An 18,786-nucleotide genomic window follows, 5' to 3' on the forward strand; every position below is an offset into this window, starting at 1 on the left:
TCCATGACGACGTTGATGGTTCCCTATCACACTATCAGTCGCTGACAGAACTTTGTTGTGTTCAGACGTACACGTGTTGGTCTTACAAAACTTTACATTAGTTGCTGGCCTGTGTCTTCTTGCACAAGTCTACACTTCATCTCAGTATTAGGTAAGCAATGCCAGTTTAACTCCTACAGTTGATTTACTTTGTCTTTTTCTGATATATTTTGTTTGCTAACCCTTTTTTACATCTAATATATGCACGGCTCTTCGTTTCTTTATCCGTACATTACTTCTGTCTTCATCAACACTCAGTCTGCAATGTGGTTACGATACTCAAATGTACTTGGTCTTTTTCTAATAGATCTTGACGCCTACCTGTAACGTGTATATTGAATCACTCGTATTTTTTTATGTTGTCAGTTATTGTTTAACCCATTAATTAGTTCTGTTTGGAGCAAATCCCAGTCTACAATGCAAATACTAACATTCATACATTTAAATAAGATATATTTTTGCCCTACAGATAAAGATGTATCCACCAGAACGGCGGAAGTGTAGAAAACTACTCTCCCCCGTACTCGAGGCGGACGAGCGTGAATCTAACCTTCCAAGTCCAAGAACACCTGACGATCATCAAGATTTACTTGGTAGGAATACCTAATCCTATTCTACTGAACAAATTAAATGCAAAATGAATAGAGATACGATTACCTGGTATTTGCTGAAAGCAATTACAGTTACACTTCACGTATGATTTATCTTAATGTAATCAAATAATTCCTTACTCAAAATGTCAGGCACTCCACCCCATTCACAAACAGTGGAATAGCATCGGGTTTTTGTACTATTATTTTGTTGTTGTTCCAGTTCAATACATGGACCTGAAATCCCAAGTCGGAGATTTGGAGGAAAGGTAGGCACAATTTCGTTTGATATTCATGCACGTTCTTCCGATGTGATAAGTCATAGAACTTGAGCATTTTAGTTTAATCTAGAACCGACACCATCTTATTCTCTGTCGGCCATGTGACTATAACGTAGGACACATTTACCGTTAGTTCCCTGTCTTTGTAGACCACGTTGTAATTTTAAAGATAAAATAAGTTTGTTAAGCGATATTTTTTTAATTTGGGGCAAAATATCTTTTAAAATAAAGACATATCGTTTTCAGTCTTCTCGATCACCTTTTCAATGAGAACCAGAAGCTGAGAGAAGAGAACGAGCGACAGGCCCGACAACTCCGGGAGGAAAACACGTTAAGGCAGAAAACTGAGTCAGAGAGACAGGACTATAGGTTGGAGTATTTCAACTATCGTCTCAGTTACACAATGGCGCAGGCTGAGGTCCAGGAACTGAAGCAGACGCTAGAGGGGCTGGCGGGCGACTGGGAGAAGGAGAAGCAGACAGAGATGGAGCAGAGGAAGAAGCTGGAGGAAGAGCTGGCAGCTCTCCAGCGCCAGACTGCCCCTCTGACCTGTCACACTCCTGGCAATAAGCGGACCAGTTCCTCCAGCGTCGGTCCTCCAGTTCAACCAAGGAAGGCTCGAAGACCTTACACAGGAAAGTCTAAGGACAAGGTTCCAAGCAATATTTCACATGTCAAGACAGACTTCTCTGCTTCCGGTGACAACTTGGTGAAGGCCAAGGCCACAGATAAGAATGAAACCAAGTTGAAGGTCACTTCCAGTGTAAGATCCATTCTGAAAGACACCAAGAGAGAACAGGATGCTGAAAAGAAACCAACCCGATCCTCCAGGAACCTTTCTGTGAGATTCACAAAGGAAATGCCAGTTGGAAAGATCCGTCACGAAATGTAATTACGACCCTCGCCATAAGGAACAAACTTTATAAACTGTTTGATTGTTGGTTCTTTAATTCATATTGATTTCACACTCTTGTAATTCCGTGTGTAAAATAATCGCGGATTGTGTGTCAGTGTTCCTTTGTTCATGTCTGAATATTATATCGAGTTAAGGAAAAAACCGGTTTTTGGTTTTTATTTACAACTTAAACAACTATACATCCTGACATGTGGGAGTCAACTTTTCAGCTCTGATCAGGTTAATGCATACACGTCGCGCCCCAAAGTCGTGGATCGATGCTCACACTTTCTACCACTGGTTAGTCTGATCCCACTGTATACAGTTTCACAATTCACGGGAAGTACAAGACGTTGATTTTCAGTAACTTTTAAATTAATGTGGTCCCCAGTCTGTCTTACATTAAGTGTGTCCCCAGTCTGTGTGATGTTAGTGCCCAAAGTCAGTCGGAAATTGAAGTCTTTCATAGGCACTCAGAAATTGGAAGAATATGAATACATGACACCAGTGTCTGAAACTCAGCCAATCTAATTAAAATCAGATCTTAGTTCTCGCTACCGCTAAACAAAGATCTGAGGACATCGCATTAGGGGTCACGTCAGAACGACCTTTCATCCGACCAATCAGCGCGTCACTTACCAGTTCATGAAAGTTACAGTCGGAATGTGATGACTAATCATGCAACCTCGAAAACTATAATACGGGATATTCCCAAACCATAGTTACGGGATTAACGACTGAATCCATACATTCTAGACCATCTATTAGCCATTCCAGAATGTTCTTTTGTTCAGGTTTCAAATTTGTAATCGAGAATTTGTGAAAATATGTTTGGAAGCGTAGTCTCCAATTTGAAATTAGTGCCGTAAAGCACGAGAAAGCTGCCTTCTGATTGGCTAATGTCCACTTCTTGTCAGTCATTCCATAGGTCGATCAAAGTTCGCGCAAGGTCGGTCTGACGTGACCCGTAATGGGGTGTTCTCAGATCTTTGTTTAGCGGTCGCGAGAACTAAGATCTGATTTTAATGAGATTGGAAACTCAGCATACAGTGCTTTGTCGCACAATGATGTAACAATGCAGTGACGTCAAAAATTTTAAGAACTTTAAGACACTAAGCAATGCATAACCTGATGTAAGATAGGAATAAATTCACTTTGGTTGATAAATAACGCCATATCTTGACTCAAGATCATTATTCCTTATTCATATAGTGAAAAAACATAAACAATTCCTGAAATAACGGATGGTGCTGTGCTTGTTCCTTTTAATAAACACTACATTATGAAAATCGTCCACTCTTGTCACATCTTCCCGGGTTAGTAGTTTCCACTTTTATAGTCAGTTAACCCCCTTGCCTCGGGAAGATGACTGTCAGGGTAGATTGCAAAGTTCCATCAAGAAATATTGAATGGTTTATGAGTTATGCTCTAAACCCTCATTTTAACCTTAGTCCATTTAGTCATTGCCTTAGATATGCAAATTAAAAAAATATAAAGTTTCACAAAGAAACGAGAAACGGTTTATGAATGATGCCAGTATGATTTGGAAGTGCAAGAAATATAACTAAAAGAGCTCCTGAACTAACCCTATCCTCATTTGAACCTAAGATCAACTTGTTGCCATTGAAACTCAAAACAATGTAACATTCTAAAATTCCTAAATAGCACAAAGCTCCAGTTCAATGCATGCCTGATGTCTATACAAAGTTTCATGATGACACATAGAACAGTTTATGAGTTATGCTCTGGAAACGACAGATGGATGGTCGGAGCCAGTTTCTATATATCCCCTGAAAACGTTGTTTGGGCGGGGTATAATTCTGAGGCTGTCAACCCCCTTTTGGTACGTGGGATTCGGGACTCAGCAGTGTTATTTGTTTGTTTGTTTGTTTGTTGATTAACGCCGCACTCAGCAATATTTCAACTATATGACGACGGTCTGTAAATATTCGATTCTGGACCAGGCAATCCAGTGACTGATGTCATGAGAATCGATCCACGCAATTTGGATACGATGACATGCATCAACCCAGTCACTGAGTTTGACCACCCGATCCTGTTACTGCCTCTTACGGCAAGCATGGGTTGCTGAAGGCCTATTCTACCCCGGATCTTCAAGGGTCAGCAGTTTGGTACCCGTGAGTGAGTGAGTGAGTATGGTTTTACGCCGCTTTTAGCAATATTCCAGCAATATCACGGCGGGGGACACCAGAAATGGGCTTCACACATTGTACCCATGTCGGGATTCGAACCTGGGTCTTCGGCGTGACGAGCGAACGCTTTATCCACTAGGCTACCCGACCGCCCCCTTGGTACGCGTGAAGCAAATCACATCCTATTTGGTACGCAGATTCAACAGTTAAAAAAATCCTTTATATATTTTCTGTTTTTATCCCCCGCCGGGCCAGAATTGCCGAAGGGGGATTATGTCGTGGCACAGTCCGTCCGTCCGTCCGTCCGTCCGTCCCACAGAGGGTACTAAGCTTGTGAAATCAACTCCTCCTACAGTTTCAAGAGAATATCCCTGAAACTCTACACACAAGATGTCAACATGTTGATGATACGCATATCTCAGTCCCGTTTCATTTCTTCTAATTGTGACAGAGTTACTGCCCCTGTTTTACGGAGCTTCATTTGCCTAATTGTGAGAGAGGGTACTAAGCTTGTGAAATCAACTCCTCCTCCAGCTTTGAGAGAATATCCCCGACACTCTACACACAAGATGTTGACATGTTGATCATACACATATCTCAGTCCTGTTTCATTTCGACTAATTTTGACAGAGTTACTGCCCCTGTTTTACGGAGCTTCATTTGCCTAATTGTGAGAGAGGGTACTAAGCTTGTGAAATCAACTCCTCCTCCAGCTTTAAGAGAATATCCCCGAAACTCTACACACAAGATGTCAACATGTTGATGATACGCATATCTCAGTCCCGTTTCATTTCGACTAATTGTGACAGAGTTACTGCCCCTGTTTTACGGAGCTTCATTTGCCTAATTGTGAGAGAGGGTACTAAGCTTGTGAAATCAACTCCTCCTCCAGCTTTGAGAGAATATCCCCGACACTCTACACACAAGATGTCAACATGTTGATGATACGCATATCTCAGTCCCGTTTCATTTCCACAGAGTTACTGCCCCTGTTTTACGGAGCTTCATTTGCCTAATTGTGAGAGAGGGTACTAAGCTTGTGAAATCAACTCCTCCTCCAGCTTTTAGAGAATATCCCTGACACTCTACACACAAGATGTTGACATGTTGATGATATGCATATCTAAGTCCCGTTTCATTTCGACAAATTTTGACAGAGTTACTGCCCCTGTTTTACGGAGCTTCATTTGCCTAATTGTGAGAGAGGGTACTAAGCTTGTGAAATCAACTCCTCCTACAGTTTCCAGAGAATATCCTATCCCTGACACTCTACACACGAGATGTCGACATGTTGATGATAAACATATCACAGTCCCGTTTCATTACGACAAATTTTGACAGAGTTACTGCCCCTGTTTGACGGAGCTTCATGAAATCTACTCCTCCAGTTTCTAGAGTATATCACAATATCTAACTATAACTATAACTATAACTATAGTTAGTTTCCTTGTTTAAGGCTTTTGTGGGTGAGCTACATCCTTATGGCATTAGCATTCAGACTGGATTACGCCCAACAAAATGTTCTGCACAATTTGTTTCAAATGCAGTGACATCTACTGTTGTTATTTCATAAAATACCAAGAAAATATAAACTCGTTAAAAAAATTCATGCGGGGGATGTTGCGCTCTCAGAGCACTCTTGTTGATTGTTACCCTAAATGAACTCCAAAATGCACCGTTCATGACATGCGCTCGCAACTTGATGAGGTCGTAAGTTGGACAACGTTATTTTTCAGAGGAAAGTGTCTGGTGAGTTGTTCCCCATAGATGTAGTTGGACAGCGCAGATGAACGCAATGGCCGAACGATCGCACCCAAAGTGGGAAAGATATGACAGTCGGTTGTGGGAGAAAAGGTACAGATAATCGACGTGAAACTTGTGAGAATATGCGGGAAATACCCACCTGTGCATAAAATGGACATGTCCGACATTGCCGAAGTCGGAGTCATCATTATTAAAATACGGGTAAATATTTAAAAGCTTGTACATTTCATCATCATTCTTAAGAGGCTGTTCATAATGTTGATATCTCAAGAAATAAACGACGAATGGTCGTTTATCGAACTATAAAACTCTGCAAGGAGAATAAACCACGAGGGGCGCAGTGTTTATTTCCTAAATATGGACGCGCATTATATGTGAGTGTTGCCCAAAGCTGCGCCGTGCATAGCGAACATTGTCAGTGACGTCATAGACAGAGACAGTGGAAATGACGTCATAGAATGGTTCCATGACGACGTTGATGGTTCCCTATCAGTCGCTGACAGAACTTGATGGTGTTCAGACGTACACGTGTTGGTCTTACAAAACTTTACATTAGTTGCTGGCCTGTGTCTACTTGCACAAGTCTACACTTCATCTCAGTATTAGGTAAGCAATGCCATTTTAACTCCTACAGTTGATTTACTTTGTCTTTTTTCTGATATATTTTGTTTGCTTACCCTTTTTTACATCTAATATATGCACGGCTCTGCACTTCTTTATCCGTACATTACTTCTGTCTTCATCAACACTCAGTCTGCAATGTGGTTACGATACTCAAATGTACTTGGTCTTTTTCTGATAGATCTTGACGCCTACCTGTAACGTGTATATTGAATCACTCGTATTTTTTTATGTTGTCAGTTATTGTTTAACCCATTAATTAGTTCTGTTTAGAGCAAATCCCAGTCTACAATGCAAATACTAACATTCATACATTTAAATAAGATATATTTTTGCCCTACAGATAAAGATGTATCCACCAGAACGGCGGAAGTGTAGAAAACTACTCTCCCCCGTACTCGAGGCGGACGAGCGTGGATCTAACCTTCCAAGTCCAAGAATACCAGACGATCATGAAGATTTACTTGGTATGTTACTAAACAAATTAAATGCAAAATGAATAGAGCTATGATTACCTGGTGTTTGCTGAAAGCAATTACAGTTACACTCCAAGTATGATTTATCTTATTATAATACATTGATTCCTTACTCAAAATGTCAGGCACTCCACCCCATTCACAAACAGTGGAATAGCGTCGGGATTTTGTACTATTATTTTGTTGTTGTTTCCAGTTCAATACATGGACCTGAAATCCCAAGTCGGAGATTTTGAGGAAAGGTAGGCACAATTTCGTTTGATATTCATGCACGTTCTACCGATGTGATAAGTCATAGAACTTGAGCATTTTAGTTTAATCTAGAACCGACACCATCTTATTCTCTGTCGGCCATGTGACTATAACCTAGGACACATTTACCGTTAGTTCCCTGTCTTTGTAGACCACGTTGTAATTTTAAAGATAAAATAAGTTTGTGAAACGATATTTTTTTATGTTGGGGCAAAATATCTTTTAAAATAAAGACATATCATTTTCAGTCTTCTCGATCACCTTTTCAATGAGAACCAGAAGCTGAGAGAAGAGAACGAGCGACAGGCCCGACAACTCCGGGAGGAAAACAAGTTAAGGCAGAAAACTGAGTCAGAGAGACAGGACTATAGGTTGGAGTATTTCAACTATCGTCTCAGTTACAAAATGGCGCAGGCTGAGGTCCAGGAACTGAAGCAGACGCTAGAGGGGCTGGTGGGGGACTGGGAGAAGGAGAAGCAGACAGAGATGGAGCAGAGGAAGAAGCTGGAGGAAGAGCTGGCAGCTCTCCAGCGCCAGACTGCCCCTCTGACCTGTCACACTCCTGGCAATAAGCGGACCTGTTCCTCCAGCGTCGGTCCTCCAGTTCAACCAAGGAAGGCTCGAAGACCTTACACAGGAAAGTCTAAGGACAAGGTTCCAAGCAATATCTCACATGTCAAGACAGACTTCTCTGCTTCCGGTGACAACTTGGTGAAGGCCAAGGCCACAGATAAGAATGAAACCAAGTTGAAGGTCACTTCCAGTGTAAGATCCATTCTGAAAGACACCAAGAGAGGACAGGGTGCTGAAAAGAAACCAACCCGATCCTCCAGGAACCTTTCTGTTAGATTCACAAAGGAAATGCCAGTTGGAAAGATCCGTCACGAAATGTAATTACGACCCTCGCCATAAGGAACAAACTTTATAAACTGTTTGATTGTTGGTTCTTTAATTCATATTGATTTCACACTCTTGTAATTCCGTGTGTAAAATAATCGCGGATTGTGTGTCAGTGTTCCTTTGTTCATGTCTGAATATTATATCGAGTTAAGGAAAAAACTGATTTATGTTTTTATTTACAACTTAAACAACCATACCTCCTGACATGTGGGAGTCAACGTTTCAGCTCTGATCAGGTTAATGCATACACGTCGCGCCCCAAAGTCGTGGATCGATGCTCACACTTTCTACCACTGGTTAGTCTGATCCCACTGTATACAGTTTCACAATTCACGGGAAGTACAAGACGTTGATTTTCAGTAACTTTTAAATTAATGTGGTCCCCAATCTGTCTTACATTAAGTGTGTCCCCAGTCTGTGTGATGTTAGTGCCCAAAGTCAGTCGGAAATTGAAGTCTTTCATAGGCACTCAGAAATTGGAAGAATATGAATACATGACACCAGTGTCTGAAACTCAGCCAATCTAATTAAAATCAGATCTTAGTTCTCGCTACCGCTAAACAAAGATCTGAGGACATCGCATTAGGGGTCACGTCAGAACGACCTTTCATCCGACCAATCAGCGCGTCACTTACCAGTTCATGAAAGTTACAGTCGGAATGTGATGACTAATCATGCAACCTCGAAAACTATAATACGGGATATTCCGAACCATAGTTACGGGATTAACGACTGAATCCATATATTCTAGACCATCTATTAGCCATTCCAGAATGTTCTTTTGTTCAGGTTTCAAATTTGTAATCGAGAATTTGTGAAAATATGTTTGGAAGCGTAGTCGCCAATTTGAAATTAGTGCCGTAAAGCACGAGAAAGCTGCCTTCTGATTGGCTAATGTCCACTTCTTGTCAGTCATTCCATAGGTCGATCAAAGTTCGCGCAAGGTCGGTCTGACGTGACCCGTAATGGGGTGTTCTCAGATCTTTGTTTAGCGGTCGCGAGAACTAAGATCTGATTTTAATGAGATTGGAAACTCAGCATACAGTCCTTTGTCGCACAATGCGGTAACAATGCAGTGACGTCAAAAATTTTAAGAACTTTAAGACACTAAGCAATGCATAACCTGATGTAAGATAGGAATAAATTCACTTTGGTTGATAAATAACGCCATATCTTGACTCAAGATCATTACTCCTTATTCATATAGTGAAAAAACATAAACAATTCCTGAAATAACGGATGGTGCTGTGCTTGTTCCTTTTAATAAACACTACATTATGAAAATCGTCCACTCTTGTCACATCTTCCCGGGTTAGTAGTTTCCACTTTTATAGTCAGTTAACCCCCTTGCCTCGGGAAGATGACTGTCAGGGTAGATTGCAAAGTTCCATCAAGAAATATTGAATGGTTTATGAGTTATGCTCTAAACCCTCATTTTAACCTTAGTCCATTTAGTCATTGCCTTAGATATGCAAATTAAAAAAATATAAAGTTTCACAAAGAAACGAGAAACGGTTTATGAATGATGCCAGTATGATTTGGAAGTGCAAGAAATATAACTAAAAGAGCTCCTGAATAGCAAAAGGCACAAGTTCAATGCATGCCTGCATGAAGTGTGTACAGATGATCCTTAAGAAATATTGAACGGTTTTATCAGTTATGCTCAGGAAACGAACCCTAACCTCATTTGAACCTAAGATCAACTTGTTGCCATTGAAACTCAAAACAATGTAACATTCTGAAATTCCTTAATACATAAAACACCAGTTCAATGCATGCCTGATGTCTAAACAAAGTTTCATGATGACACATCGAAATGTTTATGAGTTATGCTCTGGAAACGAAATGTGACAGATGGATGGTCGGAGCCAGTTTCTATATCCCCTGAAAATATTGTTTGGGCGGGGTATAATTCTGAGGCTGTCAACCCCCTTTTGGTACGTGGGATTCGGGGGTCTATTTGTGGAGTATTCGGGACTCAGCAATGTGGTTGGTTTGTTTGTTTGTTTGTTTATTGATTAACGCCGCACTCAGCAATATTTAAGCTATATGACGACGGTATGTAAATAATCGAGTCTGGACCAGGCAATCCAGTGACTGATGTCATGAGAATCGATCCACGCAATTTGGATACGATGACATGCATAAACCCAGTCAATGAGCTTGACCACCCGATCCCGATAGTCGCCTCTTATGACAAGCATGGCCGCCTTTTACGGCAGGTATGGGTTGCTGAAGACCTATTCTACCCCGGATCTTCCAGGGTCAGCAGTGTGGTACGCGTGAAGCAAATCAAGTCCTATTTGGTACGCAGATTCAACAGTTAAATATTCCTTTATATATTTTCTGTTTTCGACATACTTTGAAGTTTACACTGTTTCTTTCATGCTGATTTGCTCAATGGGTAGTCACGTGATCTGATATTTGGAGTTCACACACCTGTGAACGGACAAAAAATGTTCACACGATGTGAACAATTTCGTGTGAACTTTTGCCGGAACTACTTTCCGGGGTTTCCCCGAATTCTCGATCAGTGTTTTACGATCAACTCGTTTTCCTAAAAAAATTAACCCCTGCATTTATCAGCAATTTAATGAATTTAGTATTTTTGCCTGGTCTTGTAACATTTCATCTGACGTATAAATAAATAAATGCTTTGGTTCTGGCGTTTGATGTCGTCTTGCTGCTACATGAAACAAAATGGATTGTCCTTACGGTGATTTGGATATGGAATGGCTATCTTTCAATACTAATAACGCAAGTAAAGAAAATTTATTCTGTAAAATTACTGAGGTGAACGAAATTGATTTATTGAGCGATATTGACTTTGATGCCTTGTTTTCGGAAACGACAGGAATCTAGCCACAATAAAAACAATGTAGTACCCTGCTCAAATGTGGCCGCTGACACAGAGCAAACGCGACTGCTCCTGATCAATCCCAAACTAAAACGTACCGATTCACTATCGCATTGGGGAAAAAATCTAAGATTTTGAGAAACCATAAAACATAAATTAAAAAAAAAAGATATTTGCCCGTTTTACCGATTGATCATCAGAGACGAGAAAATATCCGTAGACGGAATTAGAAATCTACTATTCCGGTTTCTGAGTTTGCCGACCTTCTCCGAGCATTTAGCAGGAATATGATTAATATAGTATTTTTGCCTTTCTCTTGTAATTTCGTCTTACTTTAAAATAAATAAATGCTTTGGTTCTTGTGTTTAATGTCGAAAAGGTGCTAGGCCTAGATGAAACAAAATGGATTGTCCTCACGGTGATTTGGATATGGAATGGCGATCTTTCAATACTAATGACGCAAGTGAAGAAAATGAATTCTGTAAAATTACTGAGGTGAACGAAATTGATTTATTAAATGAGCGATATTGACTTTGATGCCTTGTTTTCGGAAATGACAGGAATCTAGCACCAATGAAAACTATGTCGTACCCTGCTCAGATGTGGCCGCTGACAAAGATCAAAGCGACTGCTCCTGATCAATCCCAAACTAAAACCCGATTTACTATCGTATCGGGAAAAAAATCCAAGATTTTGAGAAACCATAAAACATATAAAGGTAACGAAAAAAATTAAATTAAAAAAAACAAAAAACAACAACACGTGCCTACCTGTTTTACCGAGTGGTCATCGGAGACAATATCCGTTGACGGAATTACCATATTCTGGTTTCTGAGTTGGCCGACCTTCTCCGTGCATTTGAGGCCGAGAAGCGGCGGCACATGAGGAATGACGGGGCACAGAAATGGAGACAGTAGGCCCATCTCAGGTGACAAGAGACACCAGCTAAACAAAGTATTACAGCAAACACGACAAATCCCAAACTCAAAATACAGCACATCCTGACGTTGAAAATTAACATAAAACACACAAGTTTCAGAGCACTCCGTTCAATCCCCTCCACTACATTCCGCATCGTCCGAATTGGTTTGCGATTATCCAAACACAAGTAACACATTCATAAATCGGTGATATTCCCAATTTGCTAATGCCATGAGAGAGTTCACGCGTTTTCCATAACTGCTCCATAAACGTCATTTTCAACAGCAGTAAGTATACATTTCATCCTCATGCTCCCGTTCGACTCGAAATGCACCGCTTTACAAACTTATGTGACGTCATATATAAATCCGCGCTTGAAGGTTGACCTCGCCTCGGTGCATCGAGGCAATGTTTATATTTTTGTTCACTTTGCTGTAACCTATTTTTAAGATTTGATTCATCCCAAATATTGTTTGTAAACTTGATTATGTTGTATATACTTAGTCTGTTTTTCTGTACGATATGTTCATTTCAGAGACTAGATGTTAGTCTAGTATATACTCAGAGAACTATTTTTCTTTGCGTAACTGAGTATGAGTGGGGCGCCTGACTGGGGAAAAGTGGCCGAGAGCCGGCAAATACCGACAAAAAAAACATTGCTGCAATGTTCTTCGGCGAAACCAGAGGACTTCAAATTTAAGTAAACATTGTTACGATATTTTTCGGCAAGACCAGTAAACTACAAAGTATGAAATTATAAGAATTCGCAAGCTCGGAGGTTCACACAGTTTAACCAGCGCTTTTAAATCGTTCACACTTCAATGAACCCATCCAAACTAACGTTCAATTCTTAATTAACTTCAAAATGCACCGTTCTTGACATGCGCTCGCAACTTGACATCGTAAATTCGACGATGTTATTTTTGAGAGGGAAGTGTCCAATGAGTTGTTCCACATTGATGTAGCTGGACACCGCAGATGAACGCAATGCGCCCCTTGTGGTTTACTCTCCCTGGGCCCACTTGCACAAAGCGATCTTAGTGCTAAGACTATCGTAAGCCTATGTTAAAGTATGGGAGTTACGATCATCTTAGCGCTAAGATCGCTTTGTGCAAGTAGGCCCAGGAGTGTTTATTTCCTAAATATGGACGCGTATTAAATGTGAGTGTTGCCCAAAGCTGCGCCGTGCATAGCGAGCATTGTCAGTGACGTCATAGACAGAGACAGTGGAAATGACGTCATAGAATGGTTCCATGACGACGTTGATGGTTCCCTATCAGTCGCTGACAGAACTTGGTTGTGTTCAGACGTACACGTGTTGGTCTTACAAAACTTCACATTAGTTGCTGGCCTGTGTCTACTTGCACAAGTCTACACTTCATCTCAGTATTAGGTAAGCAATGCCATTTTAACTCCTACAGTTGGTTTACGTTGTCTTTCTCTGATATATTTTGTTTGCTAACCCTTTTTTACATCTATATTGCACGGCTCTGCACTTCTTTATCCGTACATTACTTCTGTCTTCATCAACACTCAGTCTGCAATGTGGTTACGATACTCAAATGTACTTGGTCTTTTTCTGATAGATCTTGACGCCTACCTGTAACGTGTATATTGAATCACTCGTATTTTTTTATGTTGTCAGTTATTGTTTAACCCATTAATTAGTTCTGTTTGGAGCAAATCCCAGTCTACAATGCAAATACTAACATTCATAAATTTAAATAAGATAATTTTTGCCCTACAGATAAAGATGTATCCACCAGAACGGCGGAAGTGTAGAAAACTACTCTCCCCCGTACTCGAGGCGGACGAGCGTGAATCTAACCTTCCAAGTCCAAGAACACCAGACGATCATCAAGATTTACTTGGTATGTTACTAAACAAATTAAATGCAAAATGAATAGAGCTATGATTACCTGGTGTTTGCTGAAAGCATTTACAGTTACACTCCAAGTATGATTTATCTTAATATAATACATTGATTCCTTACTCAAAATGTCAGGCACTCCACCCCATTCACAAACAGTGGAATAGCGTCGGGATTTTGTACTATTATTTTGTTGTTGTTTCCAGTTCAATACATGGACCTGAAATCCCAAGTCGGAGATTTTGAGGAAAGGTAGGCACAATTTCGTTTGATATTCATGCACGTTCTTCCGATGTGATAAGTCATAGAACTTGAGCATTTTAGTTGAATCTAGAACCGACACCATCTTATTCTCTGTCGGCCATGTGACTATAACCTAGGACACATTTACCGTTAGTTCCCTGTCTTTGTAGACCACGTTGTAATTTTAAAGATAAAATAAGTTTGTGAAACGATATTTTTTTATGTTGGGGCAAAATATCTTTTTAAATAAAGACATATGATTTTCAGTCTTCTCGATCACCTTTTCAATGAGAACCAGAAGCTGAGAGAAGAGAACGAGCGACAGGCCCGACAACTCCGGGAGGAAAACAAGTTAAGGCAGAAAACTGAGTCAGAGAGACAGGACTATAGGTTGGAGTATTTCAACTATCGTCTCAGTTACACAATGGCGCAGGCTGAGCTCCAGGAACTGAAACAGACGCTAGAGGGACTGGCGGGAGACTGGGAGAAGGAGAAGCAGACAGAGATGGAGCAGAGGAAGAAGCTGGAGGAAGAGCTGGCAGCTATCCAGCGCCAGACTGCCCCTCTGACCTGTCACACTCCTGCCAATAAGCGGACCAGTTCCTCCAGCGTCGGTCCTCCAGTTCAACCAAGGAAGGCTCGAAGACCTTACACAGGAAAGTCTAAGGACAAGGTTCCAAGCAATATTTCACATGTCAAGACAGACTTCTCTGCTTCCGGTGACAAAATGATGCTGGCTAAAAATAATAATGAAACCAAGTTGAAGGTCACTTCCAGTGTAAGATCTATTCTGAAAGACACCAAGAGAGGACATGTTGCTGAAAAGAAACCAACCCGATCCTCCAGGAACCTTTCTGTTAGATTCACAAAGGAAATGCCAATTGGAAAGATCCGTCACGAAATGTAATTACGACCCTCGCCATAAGGAACAAACTTTATAAACTGTTTGATTGTTGGTTCTTTAATTCATATTGATTTCACATTCTTGTAATTCCGTGTGTAAAATAATCGCGGATTGTGTGTTAGTGTTCCTTTGTTCATGTCTGAATATTATATCGAGTTACTGAAGAAACTGATTTATGTTTTTATTTAGAACTTAAACAACTATACCTCCTGATATGTGGGAGTCAACTTTTCAACTCTGATCAGGTTAATGCATACTCGTCGCGCCCCAAAGTCGTGGATCGATGCTCACACTTTCTACCACTGGTTAGTCTGATCCCACTGTATACAGTTTCACAATTCCCGGGAAGTACAAGACGTTGAATAGTTTTCAGAAACTTTTAAATTAATGTGGTCCCCAGTCTGTCTGACATTAAGTGTGTCCCCAGTCTGTGTGATGTTAGTGCCCAAAGTCAGTCAGAAATTGAAGTCTTTCATAGGCACTCAGAAATTGGAAGAATATGAATACATGACATCAGTGTCTGAACTCAGGCAATCAGATCTTAGTTCTCGCTACCGCTAAACAAAGATCTGAGGACATCCCATTAGGGGTCACGTCAGAACGACCTTTCATCCGACCAATCAGAGCGTCACTTACCAGTTCATGAAAGTTACAGTCGGAATGTGATGACTAATCATGCAACCTTGAAAACTATAATACGAACGATAGTTACGGGCTTAACGACTGAATCCATACATTCTAGACCATCTATTACCCATTCCAGAATGTTCTTTTGTTCAGGTTTCAAATTTGTAATCGAGAATTTGTGAAAATATGTTTGGAAACGTAGTCGCCAATTTGATGTGGTGGTGGAATGGGGTTTAACGCCGCGTCCAAGATTATTGCACTTATATAGCGACGTGCATGTACGTGTGTGTGTTTGTGTGGCCGCTTGTACTAGTCCCGACTAATGCCGATTTATAGTGCTAGCCCACTGAGATACCATGCCGCAGTTTAACATGAGTGAGTGAGTGAGTGAGTGAGTATGGTTTTACGCCGCTTTCAGCAATATTCCAGCAATGTCACGGCGGGGGACAACAAAAACGGGCTTCACACATTGTACCCATGTCGGGAATCGAACCCGGGTCTTCGGCGTGACGAGCGAACGCTTTAACCACTAGGCTACCCGACCGCCCCCCGTTTAACATGAATACCCCACTCAGACACAGAATACTGACTCCGAGCCGACCAGTCCTTGTTTTAGCCCCTTAATGCCGAGCGCCAGACAGGGTATCAACAAGTACCATCTTTTAACATCTTTTGGTATGACGCGGCCGGGGATCGAATCCCGGACCTTCCGCTCTCCGGGCGGACGCTCTACCACTAGACCACGGAGGCGGTCTCGGCAATTTGAAATTAGTGCCGTAAAGCACGAGAAAGCTGCATGCCTTCTTATTGGCTAATGTCGACTTCTTGTCAGTCATTCCATTGGTCGATCAAAGTTCGCGCAAGGTCAGTCTGACGTAATCGGTAATGGGGTGTTCTCAGATCTTTGCTTAGCAGTCGCGAGAACTAAGATCTGATTTTAATGAGATTGGAAACTCAGCATACAGTGCTTTGTCGGACAATGAGGTAACAATGCAGTGACGTCATAAGTTTAAAGAACTTTAAGACACTAAGCAATGCATAACCTGATGTAAGATAGGAATTAATTCACTTTGGTTGATAAATAACGCCATATCTTGACTCAAGATCATTATTCCTTATTCATATAGTGAAAAAACATAAACAATTCCTGAAATAACGGATGGTGCTGTGCTTGTTTCTTTTAATAAACACTACATTATGAAAATTGTCCACTCTTGTCACATCTTCCCGGGTTAGTAGTTTCCACTTTTATAGTCAGTTAACCCCCTTGCCCAGGAGCTCTTTTAGTTATATTTCTTGCACTTCCAAATCATACTGGCATCATTCAAAAACCGTTTCTCGTTTCTTTGTGAAACTTTATATTTTTTTATTTTGCATATCTAAGGCAATGACTAATTGGACTTAGGTTACAATGAGGGTTTAGAGCATAACACAAAAACCATTCAATATTTCTTGATGGAACTTTGCAATCTACCCTGACAGTCATCTTCCCGAGGCTAACCCTATCCTCATTTGAACCTAAGATCAACTTGTTGCCATTGAAACTCAAAACAATGTAACATTCTAAAATTCCTAAATAGCACAAAGCTCCAGTTCAATGCATGCCTGATGTCTATACAAAGTTTCATGATGACACATAGAACAGTTTATGAGTTATGCTCTGGAAACGACAGATGGATGGTCGGAGCCAGTTTCTATATATCCCCTGAAAACGTTGTTTGGGCGGGGTATAATTCTGAGGCTGTCAACCCCCTTTTGGTACGTGGGATTCCGGACTCAGCAGTGTGATTTGTTTGTTTGTTTGTTTGTTGATTAACGCCGCACTCAGCAATATTTCAACTATATGACGACGGTCTGTAAATATTCGATTCTGGACCAGGCAATCCAGTGACTGATGTCATGAAAATCGATCCGCGGATCTTCCAGGGTCAGCAGTGTGGTACGCGTGAAGCAAATCACATCCTATTTGGTACGCAGATTCAACAGTTAAAAAAATCCTTTATATATTTTCTGTTTTTATCACCCGCCGGGCCAGAATTGGCGAAGGGGGATTATGTCGTGGCGCAGTCCGTCCGTCCGTCCGTCTGTCCGTCCCACAGAGGGTACTAAGCTTATGAAATCAACTCCTCCTACAGTTTCCAGAGAATATCCCTGAAACTCTACACACAAGATTTCAAAATGTTAATGATACGTATATCTCAGTCCCGTTTCATTTCGACTAAAACTCGCCGCGAATAGCTGCAAAATTGCTGATGCGGCGTTAAGCAACATTCACTCACTCACTCATTTCGACTAATTGTGACAGAGTTACTGCCCCTGTTTTACGGAACTTCGTTTGCCTAATTGTGAGAGAGGGTACCAAGCTTGTGAAATCAACTCCTCCTCGAGCTTTAAGAGAATATCCCCGACACTCTACACACAAGATGTTGACATGTTGATGATATGCATATCGCAGTCCTGTTTCATTTCGACTAATTTTGACAGAGTTACTGCCCCTGTTTTACGGAGCTTCATTTGCCTAATTGTGAGAGAGGGTACTAAGCTTGTGAAATCAACTCCTCCTACAGTTTCCAGAGAATATCCTATCCTTGACACTCTACAAACAAGATGTCGACATGTTGATGATACGCATATCTCAGTCCCGTTTCATTTCCACAGAGTTACTGCCCCTGTTTTACGGAACTTCATTTGCCTAATTGTGAGAGAGGGTACTAAGCTTGTGAAATCAACTCCTCCTACAGTTTCCAGAGAATATCCTATCCCTGACACTCTACACACAAGATGTCGACATCTTGATGATAAGCATATCACAGTCCCGTTTCATTACGACAAATTTTGACAGAGTTACTGCCCCTGTTTTACGGAGCTTCATGAAATCTACTCCTCCAGTTTCCAGAGTATATCGCAATATCTAACTATAACTATAACTATAACTATAACTATAGTTAGTTTCCTTGTTTAAGGCTTTTGTGGGTGAGCTACATCCTTTTGGCATTAGCATTCAGACTGGATTACTCCCAACAAAATGTTCTGCACAATTTGTTTCAAATACTGTTGTTATTTCATAAAATACCAAGAAAATATAAACTCCTTAAAAAAATTCATGCGGGGGATGTCGCGCTCTCAGAGCACTCTTGTTGATTGTTACCCTAAATGAACTCCAAAATGCACCGTTCATGACATGCGCTCGCAACTTGATGAGGTCGTAAGTTGGACGACGTTATTTTTCAGAGGAAAGTGTCTGGTGAGTTGTTCCCCATAGATGTAGTTGGACAGCGCAGATGAACGCAATGGCCGAACGATCGCACCCAAAAGTGGGAGAGATATGACATTCGGTTGTGGGAGAAAAGGTACAGATAATCGACGTGAAACTTGTGAGAATATGCGGGAAAT

The 18,786-nt window shown here is 41.0% G+C and overlaps 1 protein-coding gene and 2 long non-coding RNA genes across 3 annotated transcripts; all 3 read left to right on the forward strand.

Moving 5' to 3' along the window:
- The first annotated feature begins 47 nt into the window (after nt 1–47).
- LOC124148279 lies at nt 48–1,955 on the forward strand. Its single transcript, XM_046519293.2, has 4 exons — nt 48–151; nt 509–632; nt 853–898; nt 1,157–1,955. Exons 2-4 carry the CDS (start codon nt 515–517, stop codon nt 1,800–1,802), a joined length of 810 nt encoding a protein of 269 aa, XP_046375249.1. The 5' UTR covers nt 48–151; nt 509–514; the 3' UTR covers nt 1,803–1,955.
- A 4,267-nt stretch (nt 1,956–6,222) lies between these two features.
- Nucleotides 6,223–7,061, forward strand: LOC124148281. Its single transcript, XR_006862945.1, has 3 exons — nt 6,223–6,328; nt 6,687–6,810; nt 7,016–7,061. It is a non-coding gene; the product is annotated as an uncharacterized LOC124148281 (long non-coding RNA).
- A 5,924-nt stretch (nt 7,062–12,985) lies between these two features.
- Nucleotides 12,986–13,871, forward strand: LOC124148280. The gene is made up of 3 exons (XR_006862944.2): nt 12,986–13,142; nt 13,497–13,620; nt 13,826–13,871. It is a non-coding gene; the product is annotated as an uncharacterized LOC124148280 (long non-coding RNA).
- The last annotated feature ends 4,915 nt before the right edge of the window (nt 13,872–18,786 follow it).

The sequence above is a fragment of the Haliotis rufescens genome, unplaced genomic scaffold (genome assembly GCF_023055435.1).
Source record: "Haliotis rufescens isolate VD_foot unplaced genomic scaffold, xgHalRufe1.0.p SCAF_19, whole genome shotgun sequence".
Classification (NCBI taxonomy): Eukaryota; Metazoa; Mollusca; class Gastropoda; order Lepetellida; family Haliotidae; genus Haliotis; species Haliotis rufescens.

What these genes read in the sequence shown, in the direction of transcription:
- LOC124148279 (XM_046519293.2), top strand. Translation starts at nt 515, where the DNA reads ATGTATCCACCAGAACGGCGGAAGTGTAGAAAACTACTCTCCCCCGTA. An exon ending in CGATCATCAAGATTTACTTG is followed by an intron (nt 633 to 852) that starts GTAGGAATACCT and finishes TTGTTGTTCCAG; the next exon opens with TTCAATACATGGACCTGAAA. An exon ending in GTCGGAGATTTGGAGGAAAG is followed by an intron (nt 899 to 1,156) that starts GTAGGCACAATT and finishes TATCGTTTTCAG; the next exon opens with TCTTCTCGATCACCTTTTCA.